We start from the raw sequence: 21,105 nt of genomic DNA on the forward strand, positions 1-21,105 counted from the left end.
GGAACACATCGCGGACCATTTTCCAATATCTGCACTAATCACTCTTCGAGGTAATGAATCTCTACTTAGAGACCCTAAAATCTCTAGGCGCATAAATTATGCACTGCTACGTCAGCTACTTACGAACTACTTTGAAAGACCAATAAGGCAAGACTGTGTTGACGATAAATGTCGGTACATTATATCTTTGATTCAGAAGGCGATAAATGAATCAAGTACACCGACCCGTGGTCACTACAGTAGCCCCGTATGTCCTTGGATGACAAAAGACATTTTAAATATATTGAAAGAGAAAAACTATTGGTCTCGCAAGCGAAATAAGGACAAAACTAGCGATTATATAAAACGGAAGTTCAATTATTATCGTAATTTATCCGTAAAAATGATGAGAGCACGTAAACAGATATACTTCGGTGAGTTAATTCGTGTTACTACGGATCCTCGTAAGGCCTGGAGTATCATAAATGAAGTTATCGGGAAAGGCAAGCGTGGACACGTTCTACCGGACTCTAATGGTGACGTCAATGACTTATGCAAAAGAATGAATGAAGCCTTCACAGTTACCAGTTCCCTTAGTGGCGATGCTGGAAAATCTTTGAGTTACGTAAAAAATCATGTTGCGAGTACTTTTGCATTATATGAAGTTACCGCTGAAGAAGTTTTAAAAATTGTGAAGAAGTGTTCGGGCAATACTGCTCCTGGACATGATAACATAAGCATGAAAATCATTAAATATAATATTGATATATTGTGTCCAGTGCTTGTTGATCTGTATAACTCTTCCATTCTCGAAGCCAAGTACCCTGATGCCTTTAAGATTGCTAGGGTCGTTCCGGTATATAAGAGTGGACCGCGTAACATTTTGTCGAATTATCGGCCGATTTCGGTTCTCAGTGCATTAAACATTATATTTGAGAAAATACTATCTGTTAGACTTACAAGATTTCTTTTAAGGCACAATGTGATCAGCCCTAGCCAGCATCGTTTTCGTTGTACTCGGTCAACAGCAACTGCCGTTCTCTCAATTTCAGAATTTATAAATGCGTGTTTTGATAATAATGAAATTTGTGTTTCGATATTTCTTGACTTAAGAAAGGCATTTGATAGTGTATCTCATGATATTCTGCTTTGCAAATTAGATACTTATGGCTGTAGAGGACATTTACTCGATTTGTTTACTAGTTACCTTAAAAATAGAACCCAAGTCGTGTCGGTAGATGGGTGTCGCTCCCATGCGTTACCAGTCCATATGGGAGTCCCTCAAGGATCTGCCCTAGGGCCGATCTTTTTTCTTCTTTACGTAAATGATTTTTCGACCGCGGTAAACACTGATAGCATTATGTATGCTGACGACACCGTTCTGCTTTTTAAGGGTTCGTGTATTGACGACATTCAAGCCAAAATTCATTGTGTTGTCCCACACCTACTAGAGTGGTTAGAGGCAAATTCATTAACATTAAATCTTACAAAAACTAAATATATGGTCTTTAGTTCGTATCGTAAAGCTGTTAGATTGTCGAATTTTAAAATACAAATCAAAGGGGCAAACATAGACTGTGTTAATAGCATTAAATACCTTGGTGTCATCCTAGACTCTCATTTACACTGGAAGCCACATATTTCGTATATATGTTCTAAGCTTGCACGGGCAAATGGCGCACTATTCAGGGCACGACAGGTACTCTCAGTTCCTATTCTCAGAACTTTATATTTTGTAATTTTTCAATGTCATTTGTTATACTGTGTAGAGTCATGGGGGCATACCTATCAGTCTTATCTGAACCCAGTTGAAGTTCTACAAAATCGTGCAGTCCGTATTATATCCAATACATATCCGAAGATCTCTTGTTCTAGTCTGTATCAACCATTAGGCATTCTGCCATTTAATCTTTTATGCTTTGAGAGAACTGTATTGATGATAAAAAATTGCATTATGAATGAGGGAGCTGTTGCTGGAGTAAGGCTTATATCTGTTACACGCACGAGCCGTGCTATGTTGGAACACCACTTTAATGTTGCGCAGTTCTCGAATATATATGGTAAGCGTCTTCTGCGACACCAAGGAGTTATCAAGTGGAACTCTCTGCCTCTATATGTTATAATGTCCAACAATTTAAAATTAGCTGTGCGAAGGTTCCTACTGAATAAGTGTTAGTATTACTGTTTCTTGCTATAAGTGTTAGTTGGTATGATTACGTTTTTTATGTTTGCTGTCGACTGGATGTCGGTAGCTTGGCACTGACATTTGACTGTTGCTGCTGTTGAACATTGTTACTGTATTTTTTCTCTCTTTACCGGATCGTACTAGCCTTAGGCTATGATCCGTATGGATTATGCAGTTATGTTGTTTAAAGCATGTGTCAAAAAAAGTAATAATAAAAAAAATACTTCACGTTTTTGCTTTCGCTGACCTTGACACGTCGTGGACAATGGACCGGTAGGGGAGAAATCGGAACGGTTTGGAGACTACCCGTTTCTTTCGTATTAGTAAACTCCCACAGTTCAAAGCGGCGCTAAGCACTCTGGGATTTTCTGAACTCGTCTATTGATCTCCGAAACTTGCCAAGGCAACCTCCCGGCCGTGTTCTCTTTTTCTTTTCTTTTTTTTTGACAGAAACAGAAAGCACACGTTGGATTTACCCCATTGCATTGCAACATACATTCCCTGCTACTTTGGTAATAGCTGAAAAGAATTGAGAAAACCGCCGCATCGAGGCGCGCTAATTGTCGGCCGAGGCTCAGTTCTCGATCAAGTTAATGCAAGATGCGTCGGAAGAAGAAAGGTCACACGCCCCTTCCTGTTTCCTTCTTGCTCTTATTTCAGATAACTCTGCGCGGCAGCCATGCTGACGTTATCAACAGAAACTTGGAAAACGAAAAGTGAAATGGTCTCCTCGCATCGCTTCTTTCGGAGATCTGAGCGCGGCAGTCAATTTGCACCTCGAAAAGACAATTTTCGTAATTTTTTCCCGGCTATTACCATTGTAGGAGCGGATGTATTTTGCAAGAGATTGCGGTAAATCCGGCATGCGCTTTCTGTTTCTTTCAACAACAAAAAAATGCAAGTTTGATTTGTCCAATTCCGGAGTTCAATTAAGAAGACGCAATTTCTCGAGAGTTAAATTTGATAAAAGCGATCAGAAGTCATGACAAAACCGACCCCGAGATAAATAGCGTTGACTCCATTAAATTCGGACAATTAGGTTTTTTAATACGATTTTTTGTCACGTTCCGTGAAATGCGTACCCTGTATAACGGAAAACAAGGAAAACGGAGGACCTGCGACGCAGCTGAAAAATTCATTCCAAACGAGACAGTTTACAGAAGGTAGCGGAAAGTGTCTGGCACGCAAAAAAAAACAAAAGGAAAAGCGGAAGGTCTGGTCTAAGGCGATTTATGGCTGAAGGTCAGACTTGGTCTGCAGACGCAGTTCCCAGAGGAGGAATCCAGTTCCTCTGGCATTCACATTTAATGCCATACCAAAAGGAAGCACGACTCTTCCAGTCCTCTTGGTGCTGGTGCTATTTCAGATGTCACATCGTTCCTTTTCACTCTACTGCGCATGTAAACGATTGATAACAAACCTTTTGCTCTGATCAATATACATAGTTAAAGCTGCAATCCAATGGTAATCTATACACAATATCTCACTAGTAATTTACAAAGCTGCCCTTGCGAGTTTTGCAAATCGAATATCTTTTAATGGACTACTAAGTAAACCAATTCATTTTTGGCTCACACCACACCTTCTTGACTTCACGTTATTTGAAATAGTGCGAATTACCATGCGAGGACCAGTAAAACAGAAAATACGTAATTATTGGGAAATACGTACTTATCCTATCTCTCATTGTTCTCAAACGACCAGATTACGTGTGCTTATGCTTACCAGCTTCGCTAGCTGTGACCAGGAAGCTGTTATGCTACTTGCACGGTAAATGGAGAAAAGCGTGGTATTTTACGGTGATGGTTTCGCCGTGTTTTTCTTTGTCACTCAATCACTCGCGGCGATGGTATATTACGAGAACGTTGGCCTGTCTCTCCTGTCTATGACCGTGACTGTGTGATGCAACCGTCTTTGACTAGTAGCCGTGAATCACTAAACGGTTTACTTGTTTTTGCTTGTCTAGCAGTCTTTCTTCCTTACGCATAAATTGCCATATTGCCATACTTTGAGGATATCACGCGGAGCTAGTGTACCTCCAACGGTGACATTATGTGTTGCCTGCTGCTTGCATGGATTATCCCTTATCCCTGCCACTTTGCAGGGTCATTCCACGTCAAATGATCCAATGGTCCTGCTCGACCCCCGACCGCTACATGACTTACGTTGAGAATTGTCGGAATCCTGATGTTTGCTCATAGCTATGCTTTATTTTATTATTTTTTTGACAAGTCTTCAAGGGCGAAGTAAGCTTCCCGTCGCGTTGCTGATAGAAGCAGTGGCCTATGGTTGGCGCTAGATTACTTGGCCTTACTTCGCACAAGATTGATAGTGATATCTCCGCGCAATAGGGACGTGGACTGAAGTAGAATTTATGGCTCGGGTAGTTTTGAACAAAGCCCAGTGGTGTTGCTGCGTCACACAGTAGCACCGCGTTCATCAATCCCATCGACGCGCGGCTTGGTTTAGTGTGTCGAACTCAAAAAAAAAAATTTTCTGCGCTTGTGAAAAACGTACCATTTTGTATCTAGCGTCCTGTAAAGTATCTACTCCCAATTACTTTTTAATTTATTTCGTACCCTATTGATACATCTTATTTTAAACTCCGATCTAACATCTCCATGCCTTTTCACTGTTCTCCGTCAAACACTTCGAGCATAACATGGCGTTACTTCCGAGTCCTGACCTGCAATACGTTCAACCAAGGATGAAAGGAATCCGATTAATGGCGGAAATTCGTGTTTGATCGTTTTATTGTTGTTCTTTGTATCCCGCTTCGCAAGAAATATGTTGTCCCACGTATGTCTAGCGTTGTCAGTGTGATTGTTCCTTCTATTTAAGAAATGTGTAAACCGCTTACCCTACACGCAATCGAACCCACATCGAACGTTGTGCAACGTCTCCAATTGGGTGGGGTATTCTTTCCCATATACTTAGTAAGTTTGGATCATGAGCAACAACAACAGTAAATAAAGGAGAAGTGATGATGACACGGGATGTTTCCCCGTGGTAGCACCTTCTGTCACAGCCTATACCCCACTTCACAGAGGCTTTGTATGTATTTGTCCCTTGTATGTTGTTCCATCATCAGTTGTCTCATGAGAGGATGAATTATATCGAACGCGAAGCGATGACAGGTCGGAGTTGTGTTTAGAGCTCTTCGAGAAGTCCAGTGGCTTGCATGAGAGCAACAGATAACGGTGGGAACAAAGTCGAGCGTGGAGTTTTGTGTAATTTCCCTTTTTTTTTTTTTTTTTCTTAATAACGCGTCCTGGAGTAGCCTGTCCCGAGTGGCTCGAGACTAACATCTCCATTTTTTTTCTTTTAAAAAGCAATCAATCAATCAATCAAAGTCAAGGGCGGCGTTTTGGTGATAACCTAGGCTGAGAAACGGCATCACTATTCCCCCTCACACTCACTCCTGGTGACAAAGCGGGGTGCTTCGAGGAACAGCCTCGGCGGCGGCGACATGTGGGGGTGAGTTTATATAGTGACTGTAGTGGGGGGGGGGGGGGGGGTTAGGAGGAAAACCGCACCGGTTTATACCTGCCATCGGTGTTATTACCTGATTTTTAGTATACAGGGTACAAAAACAAATGTATTGGATGACTTTATCGGAGCTGCCCTTATCTTGTGTTACATTTTCTGTTTTCTTCTAATCTTTTTCCAGGACGCAAGAGGCGATTAGTGTGCTCTTTCCCACTCTCACATTGGGGATGAAGGAAATACGCCCAAGCAGCACAATGTACTGAAAGTCGAGTGCAATAGGGGTGGACGGTATGTGTCTTATCAATGTTCTTTAGTTTCACAGGTCTGCTCAAGGCCTTCCACCTACCCGACCACCCATATTGCACTCGATTTTCAGTACATTGTGCTGCTTGGGACGCGTCTCCGAAGATGCGCAATGAACAAAATAAAGAAACAAACGGTGTTCCTTCACGAATTTTTTGCGGACGATCTACGGAACGGATTTTTGTTGTGAAAACAGCTACAATATCAGGTGACCGAAAGGAACAGATGTTCTCATTGGGACAACTTCGTAGCTTTTATAATTAAAAATTTCATTATTGAAAGTTAATTAAGACATTGTCTTAGGAGTTTGCTAATGTCCTCCTAGGGAGTGGCCTTCAGCATATGCTATATTGCAATTGATTTCATCTGGAAAAAAGTGATATATGTATATTTAAAAAGTATGTTCACACTTAGCTTGGACACCCTGTATAGCCGGAAGCGTACACGATAAGAGCCCGAAAATGCGAGAAACATTCACGCTCTTTAACAACCTGTGTGCGGGGGGGCTCCTGCCACCACCAGGATGGGTCGCCCCACGATTTGTGAAAACGTCCGAACAAGTGGCCGCCGCGCAGGCCACGCGCCGAGGGAGAGAGATAGGGAGCGCAAACGCCTTGCATGGGTGTAGAAGTCAGAGGTCAGAAGTCAGAGGGTGTAAGGAATGTTAGCCATCCTCCCCCAGGATGGCTAACATTCCCTACCCCTTAATCAAACAAACAAAGAAACAGAGGGTCGCGCAAACCAGGCTGGTGCTAGCCATGGCCATCGACAACAACAACAACATATACAGGGTGTCCCAGAAAACGTGTCATTGAATTATAATAAAAAAACTATGCCACCTAGAATCATGCTGTCAACAGCATTTGTTCTTATTAGGTTTCTGCCATCTCCTAATGGGAATGTCATGTATTCCAAGTTTAATTATGTAAATATTTGCGAACTGAACTCGGAAATTTGCCAAGTGAAGATCACTTTTTTACCCCACCAATATGAAGAGCGTGCCGAATTCACTCAAATTCATGATAATTCACAGTGATATTCACGAGCTATCGCATCGGAAACAATAGCCGAATATCATGCTTTTCGGAGCACCGGACCATAGCGCGCGATGACTTTTTGAGCGCAATCGCTCTCAGTGCGACGAAAGGAGGTTCCGAAGCCAGCCCACAGAGTGATAGTAGAAAAAAGTAACAGTTCCTAAACTGGGAGAGGGAAAGCATTATCCCAGCGAAAGTCGGACGCGATAAGCCGTGCCTGTTTTATCTCCCTCTGCGACGTCGGGGAGGGCTGGGTTTCCAACCTCCTTTCGTCAGACTGACAGAGATCGCGCTGAAAAATTCATCGTGCGCTATTCTGTGCGACCTCCGTAGAGCATGATGTTCGGCTATTTTTTCCGATGGGATAGCTTCTGAATGTCCCTGTCAATTCTCATTAATTTGACTAAATTAGACACGCTCTTCACATTGGTGGGGTAGAAAAAGTGACCTTTACTAGGCAAATTTCCGACTTAGGCTCGCAAAAATTTATATAATTAAACTTACGTTACACGACATTCACACGAGGAGGTGGCAAAAACCCAGTAAGAACAAATGCCATTGACCGCATGACTCTAGGTGGTGTAGTTTTTTTATTATAATTCAATGACACGTTTTCTGGGACACCCTGTATATTCTGACGATGAAGTTGGGAGGTTTTACACTCAGGGTGTGGAACGCTACCCCATAGCTAGGGGGTCTAATATGAGTGGTGACAATGATGAGTGATGACGATGAGAGACGACGGGAATGATCGGAGGATCGATGGCGATGCTGAACGTGATGGTCGCCATCGCCATCGACAAGATCCCGCCGTGCAAGCCAGGAATAAGCGTCGGCGCGACGACGAAACGGTTCGTGCCGCCCAGGCAGCAGTGAAGCGTGAACGGTGAAAATTACAGGACGGCTACGATTGGTGTAACGCGTCCAGGAGCGCGTTCCTGGCAGCGCGTGAGCACCGTAGTATCGTTGCGCAGTTCATGCTTTCGCAATGAGCGGTACTACGATGCTACGGTGCTCACGCGCTGCCAGGAACGCGCTCCTGGGCTCGTGGTGGCTGTGTGCTACTTCTCGCCTCGCGCCGCCCCGGAACGCATCCGCGACTTTATCGTGTACGTACTCGCACCTTACCGCACGCACAAGCTTCTCGTCGTATCCCCCCCCCCCTTCTCGTCGTCGCCGACTTGAACGTGGACGTTTCACTGGCCAAGAACACCACTTTCCTATAAGCGGTATGTCCGAACAACTGGACCTTACGCTGTGCAGCGACATCCGCCAACCCACAGCTAGACATATGGCTCATGCACAGACTTGGCGTTCCAGAGCAGCCCCCTTGTTCAGGAGTCAGGACACCACTCACCTCGCCAACGATTTCAGCGACCACGACAACAAATAAGTAATGATGATGGAGTGGGATGTTTCGCCGCTGAGGCAGCACCCTATCCCATTGCTTGAGGGGGAGAAGATGGTGAATGATGATGAAGATGCGACCACAAATCAATATCATTACGCTTAAATAAATTTGTCTACACACTTTCATCGGGCCTCATTTCACCACACGCACAGCTGACGCTAAATTTCGCGTTACAAGAGTCCTAACCGTCCTGTATTTTTTTTTACGAGAGCACAGAAGCGCTGCGGTTTCGATTCTTGCGGAGTTCCTCAGAGTACTCCTCAGGACAACTTCGCAATCACGCAGTCAACCTGTTTTCACTAGTTATGAATATTAATTAGGAAAGCGGCCGAATAATGAAATAATTAACGGCTGAGCTAATTACTGTATACACTACCACCTTTGATTATACCTCATTGGGAATGATATACTATTCAACTACTTTTATTTGCTAAAGAGAAATAAATCAGGACTTTAATAAAATTCTGGTCAGTCTTACGTGACACACCCTGCATATCCCTCCCCGTCTCTTACATTCACCAGTCCTAACACCAATCATAACCGTAAAGTAAAGGCACAAGGATAAGCCTTTACGTTGCAACCACAAGAGCGCAATCATTACGACTAGCCATCTTACCATTTCTTATTCATTGACTGCTGTAGTATTGACGGTATTAGCCTTACAACGTTGAACGATTTTGCGTTCCTCCCAGCGATGGCGCCACTTGGTCAGACCGAGTCAGACAATGTCCATCGACCTCACTCTGTCTGTTTTCTTCAACGCGCTCTTTCACACCGACCGTCGATTCATTTCCCCGATGAATAGCCCGCAAACAGAAGGCACCGTCTTCCAAATGAACGGAACATTCTCTCATTTGAGCAGTCCCAGTCGATGATGGGGAGAAAGTACGGCGCGACAGTTCGATCTTTCCTGTTTCCACGTCATAAGTTCCGTTTTCCTGCGCGCATAATGACATAGAAACGATTATATTATTCATGAGGATATTTCCTGTTGCGCAGAAACATTCGCTTGTTCAGGTGTAAATTTGAAATTCAGTCCAATGCGCTTTGTTATGCAAAATCGGAAAAGTACATGCGTTGTGATTTTTGTCTTTTTTTTTTTTCAATCTTGTTCGCTTGCCACGCATCATGTACATAACTATATATTTTTAAAAACTATAGTTAGGTTTTGCTAGCGGCGACAGTCGAGCAATCAGGCAGAGGTGTGTTGAGTCTGAAATTACGTACTCTCTCTCTCTCTCTCTCTCTTTATCTTTTTTGATAAGGTTACGTTATCCTAGACGAGTGCCTTTAATCATGTGATGGTTCTATGCGTGAAGCATCAAGAATAATCCTAGAAACTGGACTGCATTTTAATCACGCATAATTCAAGGCCCTGATGCTTATTGGAGGAAGGCGTTGGTCATAGGTTTAGGTTTAGGTTTAGGGTTGCCTATTCCCTTCATTCATTATTATCGTTACTCCGCTAGTTGTTGTTGTCGCCGTCGTTGTGAAGTGGTGAATGGGCGTTTATGTTTTTGAATTGTGCATCAGAATGAAAATAGTGCCCATCAGCCGCACTGCACAGTGCTTTGTTGATCAGTTGCGCCTTACATGACAGTGACACGTCTTTAGCAGCTATCGAAACCGAAAACCGGTATTTTTCGCTGAATCGTAACTGAACCGAACCAAAGTACTTTTCTTTTATCGGGTTGAACCGAACCGGAACTGAACCGAAATAACTTTAGGCGGTTACCGGTTCGCGTAATGGTTCAGATGTAATGTACGTTTTGACAGATCGGAGCTACGATTTACACGGTGGATTGAGCTGCATTGTCAAACAAATTCGAAACCGAGACTGAAGAAAACAAAACTCACGTAACTCACCCCCCCCCCTTTTTTTTTTTTTCTTTATCACGTCACCATCACCAAAACAAAACTGTAACCCAAGTGCGCGAGGTATTTCCTTCTCGCGGCTATTGCGTTCATTCACTTGTGTTAGTTTTGAGGTCGGCTTTTTAGCACTTGTAGGCATCCTTGTACACAATTTTTGTCGTCCAAACCAAAGTTTTCGTTTTGGGCTGTGAAAATAACGGTCAGTCCTTGCGCATGATGTAACCGGGTGTATACGATGAGTGAACATAAAGAGTACACTATGCTACCGTAACGTTGCACCCGAAATGCAGATCTGTAACACGCCGTGTTGCTGTCAACCACTGCTGTGTCGGCAACAACAACAACAAAAGTACATTTGTGTTATTTGAGAATCGTAAGGATGTGCTTGCTTTTAACCCATGTCAATCTGCTCAAAATTCACTTCCCTGAACCGGTTAGAACCTATATTTTGCGCTGCTGCGGAGCTGAACCCGAACCGAACCAATATACTACCTGAACCTGAACCCGAACCGAACCGGAAAAATTAACGGTTCCGATCCCTGGTCTTTAGTAGGCTTTTATCTCAGGATGACTTCCCTGCACTGTTAGGATTGACAGGCAAATTAGGCGCTGTCGGTCTGCACGTTGCGCGCTGCATTTCAACCTAAAGGCCTGTTCGTACTATGGCGTCCGATGGCGCATAGTCGAGCGGCGTGGCGCGGCACAACCGGTCTGTTGCGGTACACTACGTTACTTTTCTTGTGCTTCTGTTCATGCTACGTGGTGAACCAGCACTGCGCAACTGAGCGACGTGCTTTTCCTTCACGTGTATCGCGAGCCGCCCGAGGGATTGTGGTATCGCGTGTGCCGGCGAGCGCTGTCGCCTAAAGCATGGAGGAAGGAAGCACAGGAGCGGCCCTTCCAACTTTTTGTCATTGGGACGGGCGTGCCAGACTTCGCATTGCATTCTGGGATGCTCCTGTCTACCATGTGACCGCTCACGTGAGCCCATGAGCATGCGCAGGCCAGCTTCCACAGCAGACGACGGGAGTCGTCAGCTCTCCACAACTCCCCATAGAGCCCATAGTATAGCTAAATTCACACAACACTGGGCACACGACCAATGAGAGTGCAGCGATTGCTTCCTCAATCCTCCAATCAGAAGTCTTTCCGTCCGGCTCGCAGCACGACCGGTTCTGGCTGTTGCTGACTTCTGCTTTCCATACTGGCCTGTACCGGCTACCCCTCGCCTCTAAGTCTACTAGCTTTCATGCACGTCGTAAAGTTATTCCGTGATTCCCAAACAACTGTGAAAAGTGTCGTAATGAACAAATTTATTTATACTGACACAATCGGCAGGTTGACACATATACATGCACTGAGCGTACCGAGTCCATTGCGTAGCGCTTCCTATAGCACACTGGACAAAGTTCAAACTTGCAAAATACGCATATCGACACAGCTTATTCCCGGCAACGAACAACTGTCACATACTTGCGCACAATCGCTTGATCATCATGTCCTTTCCTGCTACACGTCAAACATAAAATGCTGCTTCATGATTCGTATTTTCTTGTCACCGCTATGCAGATCTGACGGCGCTCGAACATGTTCATCGAGCCAGAATTCACGACAACACTTCAGTTTGAAATCCGATTGGCTCTTCTTAGACCGATGCTTGTGGCGAGAAACAGTACAACACGATCAAAGGCACCATAATACACGGATAAAACGGCGATCGGCGAACGTACTTGCCTCCCAACGAAAGACACCGCCAACGCGGCGCCCACCGTTCAGATTTCAAATGAAACCGCCGAAGGAGAACGCAGCACGCAGGCGAGGAAGCGCGAAGTGCCGTTTTCAAATTCTGGCAACCAATCCGGCCACGCTTGTGGCGTCCGACCAATAGAGAGGCACGGATTGCTTCTTGCGCAGTAACACGCATTTTGATACAGATTTTGCGAAAGCTGTGGGGGGCTGCTGGAGTCGTGATTGTCTTGCAGTTCAGGTATCTGCATTGTGACGAACGCCACGCGTCCAGTTTTATTTGTGTGTGTTTGGAGGTTTACTCTTGGTTTACCCTCCTACTATAAGACCGATCACGGTCTGCAGGACAAGCACGAGGGACTAGAAACATCATTCCTGGGAGTGATGTTTGAGTGACGACGTGGCCACGTTTTGTATGTGTGTTGCTGAAGTGGTAAAGCATGCCAGTAATCAAACTTGTACAACAATAGAGGAAGTCAAATGAATCTGCAGCTGTAGCGTAGCGCCATCTTGCAAACGAACGATTCAAGATGACTCTCTCACAGACAGGGGTAGGAAACAACCGGTCATGTACGTATACTTACGAATGAAACGTTATTCCCGTGACAGGGCTGCTTTCTGTTGAACGACAGCCAGCCGCGACCGCGGTAAGAACAGGTTAACGAAACGTTGTTTTCGCAATGGTGCTCACATTTTAAGAGTAAATGACCATGGAAAAGCATAAAGGCACGGAAAGCAGAGCGGGCAACAAGTAATGGCGGTTTTGACAGGAGCGGCCGCCAGAGGGGTCCCACGGAAATCTGTTCGAATCGGCCGCTCCTGTGTTTCCTTCGTCCATGGCCTAAAGGGCCACCTCCATGAAACGTCAATGTACAGCGAAAAAGCGGCATACACCGCTCGGCGTCGGACGCCCTGCGCAAGACGTCAAAAATGTGAGCGTCCGCGTGTGACCTGCCCATCACGGTTGCCAAGTCAAAATCGTGAAAAGTAGCCAGCGTGCTATGAGAGAGTAGCCAAAAGTAGCCAGTTCTGTAGCCAGTGTTGCGCTGGCATCACATATTCAATGGAGGACTCTTTAGCGAGTGTGAAAACGCCAGCACACAAACAAAGCAGTCTGAAGGACATCGTACCAGCTAAGAGAATGACGATCGTCAAGGCAAACAGGAATGACCGCACTGTGCGTACTTCGGCATTATGTGGTGCACGATAAAATGTCCGGATTTAGGTGAAGAGGAGTCTCAAATGTAGTGCGAAGATGTATCCACGGAAGTAGCCAGAAAATAGCCATGTCGCCATTGCCCATGCCATGCAACCATGCTGCCCATGCCAGATATTTTCGCCCATCGTCCACAGACTTTTTCTTCTTCTTGGTATGAGATGCTGTCGTCTGCTCGCTGCCTCGCCTACTGCACCGCCAGGTATTCTCTGCCAATAAACTCCTTCTCCTTTAGCAGTATTGAATATGCCTTTCCGTACATTACTGTATGGACACCGTTTTTTAGACGGTTGTTGGATTTAGTTGCAAAATTTGTGACATTAAGAGCATTCTAGCTTTCGTCATACCCATACACAAAGGCGGTAACACAAACACTGTGAACAACTATCGCCCCATCTCCCTAACTTCCATTCCCTGTAAAATATTTGAACACTTGCTCACATCTCATATTATGACTCATCTAGAAAAAAATAATTACCTGCATGCAAATCAACACGGTTTCAGAAAGTCCCACTCGTGCGAGCGACAGCTCTCCGAGCTAGTTACAGACCTGCACAACTCGGTTCATTCCTTCGGTCAAACCGACGCCTTGTTCATTGATTTCAAAAAAGCGTTTGATAAGGTCCCGCATCAACGACTTTTGCTAAAAGTTGCTGAGTACAATCTATCCACGCAAGTCACGAACTGGATACGCGCATTTCTCAGCAATAGGAGCCAGACTGTTAGCATTAATGGAGTTTATTCTGAACGTTGTTCAGTCACTTCCGGGGTTCCTCAAGGCTCCGTCTTGGGACCGACGCTCTTCTTGTTGTACATAAACGATCTGCCCCTCCACTTGCAATCATCAGTCAGGCTCTACGCAGATGATTGTGTGATTTATCGCAATATCAAATCTCCGTCCGACTGTGATGTTCTTCAAGCAGACTTACTTAACCTTTTTTCTTGGTGCTCGAAATAGCTGATGGAAGTAAACTGTAATAAATCAAAATGCATGTCCTTTTCAACGCTGGCTTCTCCCCTAGTCCACCAGTACCATACTCCATCCTCACACCTGGAAAGGTTAAGTGAATACAAATACCTTGGGGTAACTTTGACTAGCAACCTGTCCTGGAATGCCCACATAAATAATGTGGTCCTCAAAGCAAATAAGTCGCTAGGCATTGTGAAGCGAAACCTGTACCTAACGTCCCCTGACGTTAAAGCTCTTGCATACAAAGCGCTAGTCCTACCTCAATTAGAATATGCCTCGCTTGTATGGAACCCGTCTCAGTCGTACTTAATTGACAAACTCGAAGCTGTCCAAAATAGGGCCGCTCGTTTCATTACTCACGATTATAGTACCTTCTCTAGCGTTACGGCGATGAAGCAACGTCTCCTTCTACATCCTTTGCGGACCACAAGGATGATATCCAGCCTTGCACTTCTTCATAGGTTATACTACGCCGCTGACCTCCAACATCCCATCTACTGCCCACGGGCTCACAGACTTTTTCCCAGGCTTGATCATTCTCATAAAATTTTTACCCCTTCGGTGCGTACTAACAAGTTCCTGTTCTCCCCTCATCAATTCATGGTTGCCACCTGGAACAACCTACCATCTCACATCGCCTTGGAGAGAGACTTACCTTCCTTTATAGCACTGTGTTTTGAACATTTTTCTTAGTGCTCATGCCGCGTTTGCACTGTGTTGTATGCTTACTCCCCCCTTTATGTAATACCCTCATCGAGGGTCCTTAAAGTAAATAAATGTATGTATGTAATGTATTTTTTCGAGCAACTGACTTCACTAAGCTTTCACTTTGTGCTCTGGCAACGGTGACATCAGAGCAAGACTTTCCGACGCCGTGTGCTGGTTTTTCGTTGCATGGAGCTGGTGCCGGCGGCGACGGAAGGCGCGGACTTCGTTGCAAAACGTTCGCTCCATGGAGGTTTGCCTTAACGTTAAAAGTTAAGCTGCTTCTACTCCAGCACGAATCGTGCCCACCGCTGCCAAGGCACGCTGGTCCACGCCGTACCTTCTCTTGCGTGCGAGTTAGGCGCCAACCGCATGGAGCGTATTTGCCAGCCGAATTCAAACGCAGCGTGCAACCGAACGGCAGAACAATGGGCACACAGCCGAAACGCTCATATCTGGCGGGATAGAAACTTCGGCTGTGACGAGCGGAGCGGAATCGGGCCAGCCAGTCAGCAGCGAAAGGAAAGTGCACGTGACTGCCCTCGCTACAGCACGGTGAGCACTGCACGTAAACAGAAAACATGGCTGCCCGATTCGTGGAATACGATGTTGAATGCTTGGAACGTGAAGATAGACGAGTACAGGTGTCGCCACCCTTAACCGCAGCGCGGGAGCGCGTGGCCTGCTTGCATGTGTAGCGGCCGGTGGACAACGACGAAGATGGCCACGCGCCTAGAGCACCTGCCTCAGTTCCACCGGCGCGGCCATGGAGATAGGCCACCATCATCGCCTCTCCGTGGCATACCATCGTCGCCGGTCGGGACTCATGTAGGGGAACACCACCTCCTGTGCATTTGGTGACCCGAACTATGAACATCAAGTTCGATGTAATTCGGCCCTTTTCCCATCCCAAATTTGGCAATCTTCCCGCGTGTCTACACCGATGGCACGCTGCCGCGCAGCCTGGGAGCCTCTCTACTACTACCAATCCGACCGGTACGGTAGCTCCATGGCACGGCAGTACCCTCGACCTCAACTGTCCAGACCCGCTGCCACGACTCTCATCCGTGCCTTGCATTCAGCATCATCTGCTCATTCCCGAATGACTTCCTGAGCTCGACAAGGGGACTGCTGCATAGCGACCTCTCCTACAAAGCACTACCGGCACACACGCATCACAGCTTCATTACCCTTCGCTTCAGCCCGGTGTTCACCGCACCCCGGCGCTCCTTCACTGCCGGCCGCGACACACGAGCTTCGCGCTCACCTGCCGGTCGCGGCAGTCGCGGCAGCCGACGCAACGGCACGCTTCAGCCGGCGTCTCTCAACGGCTTCCCACAGCCTCACCCTCTCCTCCTCTGGGACTCTCAGAGCTTCGGCTCCCGTGCCGGTAGCGGCACCCCAGGACCTCCACTTCCCCAGCGCCTCACTCTTTTCCTCGCTCTTCTGGGGCTATCGGATCTGATTCCTCATCAGCTGTGATGCTTCGCCACCGTCTGCCGTGCCGTCATCCTGTTCAACCGAGCATACGAACCACGGTCGCCCTCGCTGCCTTCTTCCAGAGAAGTCGCGGACATCATCTGCTTTATCGCCGCTCCGCGCCTGAGGGGGGAGTGATGTAGCGGCCGGTGGACAACGACGAAGATGGCCACGCGCCCAGAGCACCTGCCTCAGTTCCACCGGCGCGGCCATGGAGATAGGCCACCGCCATCGCCTCTCTGTGGCATACCATCGTCGCCGGTCGGGACTCATGTAGGGGAACACCACCTCCTCTGCACATGCCAGCGCCGCCTTTTGTCGATGATGGGGCGTGCTGGGGTGGAGACTCTGGGGCTCTGGTGCACAAGCGCCCCCTCTCGACAGGGGCACGGCAAGCACGCATGGGTCACCTACTCGGTTAGCTATCAGCAGACACTTCAGCGATAAGAAAATCTGTATACGAGCAAAAATATCAGTGTTTCTTTGGCGTATTTGCATCCACACAAACACGTTACCAAATCTTTCCTCAGCACCATGAAACAAAAACAAAAAAATTCTGTGACAACACATACCATAGTGAGCAGAACGCTCAGAGCAAACATGGGTGAGCCTACAGTGTTTGCATATGTATCAAACTTATTTCAGAATATTGTGCCCCTCAAGCTCGCCCTTCCGCACACCGGCATTTAGATAAAGCGTGGTAGATAACGCACACGCGCGGTTATTGTGCCTGTTTTGCGAGGGCGTAAGATGATACTATACAGCAGGTGATCCATTCGTACCATGCCGATTACCCTGAGCTCAACCGATCGAGAGGAGGCGCTCGTGCACCATGGTCTTAGAGCCTCCACCCCAGCATTGACGCAAGGCGGCGCTGGCATGCAAGCAGGCCACGAACTCCCGCGCTACGGTTAAGGGTGGCGACGCCTGTACAATGACGTGACGAATCATTTGTTCTGGCCAAAACTCGCGGACGAACTCGTAAGTGTATTTACGTGTTTAAGCAAATGTGTTTATACTTATCGAAGAGCGGTGAGGATTGGTGCCGTTTCCGTTCATGGCGTAATCGACAAAGAAAATTTTAACCAGTTTTTAAATAATATATATGTGAGTCAATAAACTTTTTTGACAGTACGCTTCATGTGTGTGTCGCCTTTCTTCATGGTGTCATGCGCTTACGATGATTGATTACTTGAGTCCCGGTTTGACGTCTCGGGTATTTGTATGTGACTGAAATTGGAATGTGACTGAACCTGGCTGTCATATTTTAGCGCTGCTGCTTCCAGCACATGATCGCCACTGTCATGTATACTCAGTCTGATTATGTTACCGCGATTACTTAATATCGCGAAGCAAAGCAAGCGATTAGCAGTATGACCAGTAGCAAGGAACATGACCAGCTGGAACCATGCGAAGCCAGAAGCGCCTCGGGGACGTGCGGGTGCACAAAAGAGGACGCACATCGTGACAGCTCGAGGTTTTACGAAAGTAGAAACAGTAGATGACATTGCGTGTTTTCATCAGCATAGCTACACTGGAACTAGTATGTACGTACATATGTCACTACCGCGTTCACAAGCAGGCAGCCGACGCGTCACCGTGCCAACCACGCCAGCTGAGAATCCGTCGCATGCGGTTGGAAGAGCTCTGCTCACGTTCCGCGCGGTTTGGCAGAGACAACGCTCGCCCATTTCGGTTGTAAAATACGCTCCATGCGGTTAGCGCCTTAAACGCTCAGCGTCTTGCGTACGGCTGACGACGTCGTTGCGCGCGCTCACTCGTCGACGTTAAGCGGTAGTATAAACAAGCCTCAATTGATTGAATATCTGGAAAACGTGATGATATGGTAGGCCAGGTGAAAATACCAACCTATACAGGACTTAGCCCAGTGCAGTAGCATTGCGGATTAGAACCACCTTAATCGTGACTTTAATGCAACTAATACATTGCATACTCACCGCAGGGTCTCGTCGAGCCAGTTCATCGTCGGTGAGGTCGCAGGCGTCGCTGCGTTCGGCGGCTTCAACGCGCAGCGGCTCCATATCCCTACGAGGCGGAGGTTCACATCACGGGGGATCTCGCGGCTGTGTAACCCCAGGATCCCAGGGCTCCCAGGGTTGCAACGGTGGCTGTAGCAGCTCTACGGGAGGCCGGGACCCCGTCCGACGGACCGTTTCTTCTCCCGCAGACGCCTCGTCAACGCAGCAGAAAAACCATCAGCAGCCCATCGCCAGACCCCTACACCTACATTTGTCCCAGCTTGAGAAGGTATTTCACGGTACACATGCCTACATGCACTCTGACGTAAAGGCAACTTCACTGCAAGAGAAAATTGAAGCGTTCATGTCGAATCAGGTGTTCTCATCTCTGCTCTGTGGGGTTCAATATTTCTAAAGTTTCACAACAGTCTAAACATCGTGTATATACACGAACGGCATCCCCACGGAATATTCTAGTGGAGGAAAAGGCGCAAACATGCTCACGGGGCAGAAGTTCCGCCTCGTGTTCTGTGGAGCATTCGCACGGTGCCGCAGAATATCGCCACTACTAATCGCTACTGCTAACGCCACTTGGATACAGAAGGCCTGTTTAATGCCTCCTCTCACTCCTTCGCACGTAGGCCACCAATCGCAGCAGCGAGCCAAGATGTCAGCCAATCGCCGCAGACAATTTTGAAACCCAGGCTTTCTGTGGCTGTCAGTGGCTGCCCATGCGGCTGCTGGCGGCTTGCTTCCGTGGTTACGGACGCTGAAAGCAACGTCGTGATTGGCGGACTCTTAATTGTTACATCACGTCGCTCAGGCGATCAGGCTTTCTCTCTACGTGGTGCCACCTAGATACAGAAGGCCTGCTTAATACCTCCTCTCCCTCCTTCGCTACGTGGACGTTAAGAGTCAGAATTCGTCTGCTACTGCGATTCACCGTTCTGCGAATTCAAGAACTCGCAAATGGTTGCAGCCAACTTCGCAAATTTGGGCCTGTAGACTAGAAGTGCAACACCCTTTCTAGAAAGTTTGTCAAGAAAAATATAGGACCGCTTTGCAGTTTATGTTGTTCTCCTGTTTAGTACGCGGGGATGTTTACTACTCGCAGACGACAGTGGTTAGCTTGGCATTCTGCTATCTCTGGCTATACGAATAAGCGAATAAATTTCGTCAGACAGCAAAATACAGTTGCTATGTTCACATTGCAATAATAACAAGGTGCTCGGAGAAAAAATCCGTTTCCTTTCCGTACCACACTCTTAAAAAAGAACTTCACCTCATAGCACGCTCCTAGCAAACCATAATGTCCAGTGATATCGTTATCTGCCCTGATTTGTTGAAAACGGGGGGCGTACGCCTTTTCTGTGACAATTATGAACAGCATAAGTGTCACAAAAATGGCGTACGCCTCCCGTTTTCAACAAATCAGGGCAGATAACGATATCATTCAAGATGATGGTTGGCTAGGAGCGTGCTATGCGGTGAAGTTCATTTTTAAGAGTGCAGGTGAAGAGGAACGTAGGAGTCAGTGGCGATGTTGAAACACAGGCTTTCTGTGGCTGCTTATGCGGCTGACAGTGGCTGGCTTTTCTCTATGGCTACGACCGCTGAAAGCACATCCGTGGTTGGCTACGGCCGTTGAAAACATGGTTCTGGTTGACTGACTCTTAGTTGTTGCATCACGTCGATTACAGCGTTACGTCGCGCGCAGGCTTTCTTATCTACACTCTGAAAACAGGTGGTGGTGGTGGTGATGGTGAAAGGGCTTGCCGTTGTCGGCCTCACGTATGTGGGCAACGTCACGACTGACGCCCTGGGGAAATGTGCGTCCTGGGCCGACTTCTAAGGGAACTGTGCCGACATATGTCTGAAAGCGTCTGAGGTCTGAAACCATGATCTCAAATGATATCGTTAACTGCCCTGATTTGTTGAAATCGGGAGGCGTACGCCTTTTTTGTGACAATTATGAACAGCATAAGTGTCACAAAAAAGGCGACAGGGACTTATTCAGTATTTACTCCGATGCCCTACAGTGACTAATGCAAGATATAAAAACTCAAAGATTCATAAATTATCAGGACTACCTGCATTATACTATGAGCTTTTTAAGAGGAAGTTTAGAGATTGCCAGTCCCACAAAGAAGAGATGATGAATTGTAACGCACCGTTCTACATGCATGCATGCAGCGGGGCAAGACTTTTGTTGCTCTAGATTGACGCTGTGCAAAATTGCTCCCTGTAACTGTAATAATGCGAGTGTGTATTTTATTTTGTATCTGGGTTATCACATGTTTATTGTCTGTCTGTAAGCGACGTGTGACTCCTGCACGCAAAAAAGAGGGGTAAGATGACCGGCAGTTATGTATTTTCTTTGAGATCGTTAGAAAGTCCATCGTCTCGCTTAGGTGCACCTCCTATGTTAGATCCAACATCCTTGGACTAACTTGATGCGACATCTGAGAGTCGCATACTGAGAGTACTCTACCACAAAAAATTTAGAGGCATGTGGTAACCTCTATCAGTCGTCTGTCAGTTCTAAACTCCGTCGAAGCCGCTTACTACCATAGCAGGTGATGGAGGCACAGGTTGGGGGTTTCTAATGCCCTGGTGACACAGGGACTCTTCAATGACCATTGAAACCAATCGTCATTGAAAATGCGCGTAGCGCCACCTAGCGTGTAACGAATCAACCTGTCGGGGAACACTGAATTCAATACTCTTTGGG

The 21,105-nt window shown here is 46.8% G+C and overlaps 1 protein-coding gene across 1 annotated transcript in view; it reads left to right on the plus strand.

The window, feature by feature from the left end:
- Positions 1-21,105, plus strand: part of LOC135386132 (uncharacterized) — a 305,833-nt gene that overhangs the window by 267,308 nt on the left and 17,420 nt on the right. The window contains exon 7 of the mRNA XM_064615884.1: positions 18,359-18,663. Coding sequence (XP_064471954.1) covers positions 18,359-18,663 — 305 coding nt within the window. The remainder of the gene's footprint in view (positions 1-18,358; positions 18,664-21,105) is intronic.

The sequence above is a fragment of the Ornithodoros turicata genome, chromosome 2 (assembly GCF_037126465.1).
Source record: "Ornithodoros turicata isolate Travis chromosome 2, ASM3712646v1, whole genome shotgun sequence".
In the NCBI taxonomy this organism is placed as follows: Eukaryota; Metazoa; Arthropoda; class Arachnida; order Ixodida; family Argasidae; genus Ornithodoros; species Ornithodoros turicata.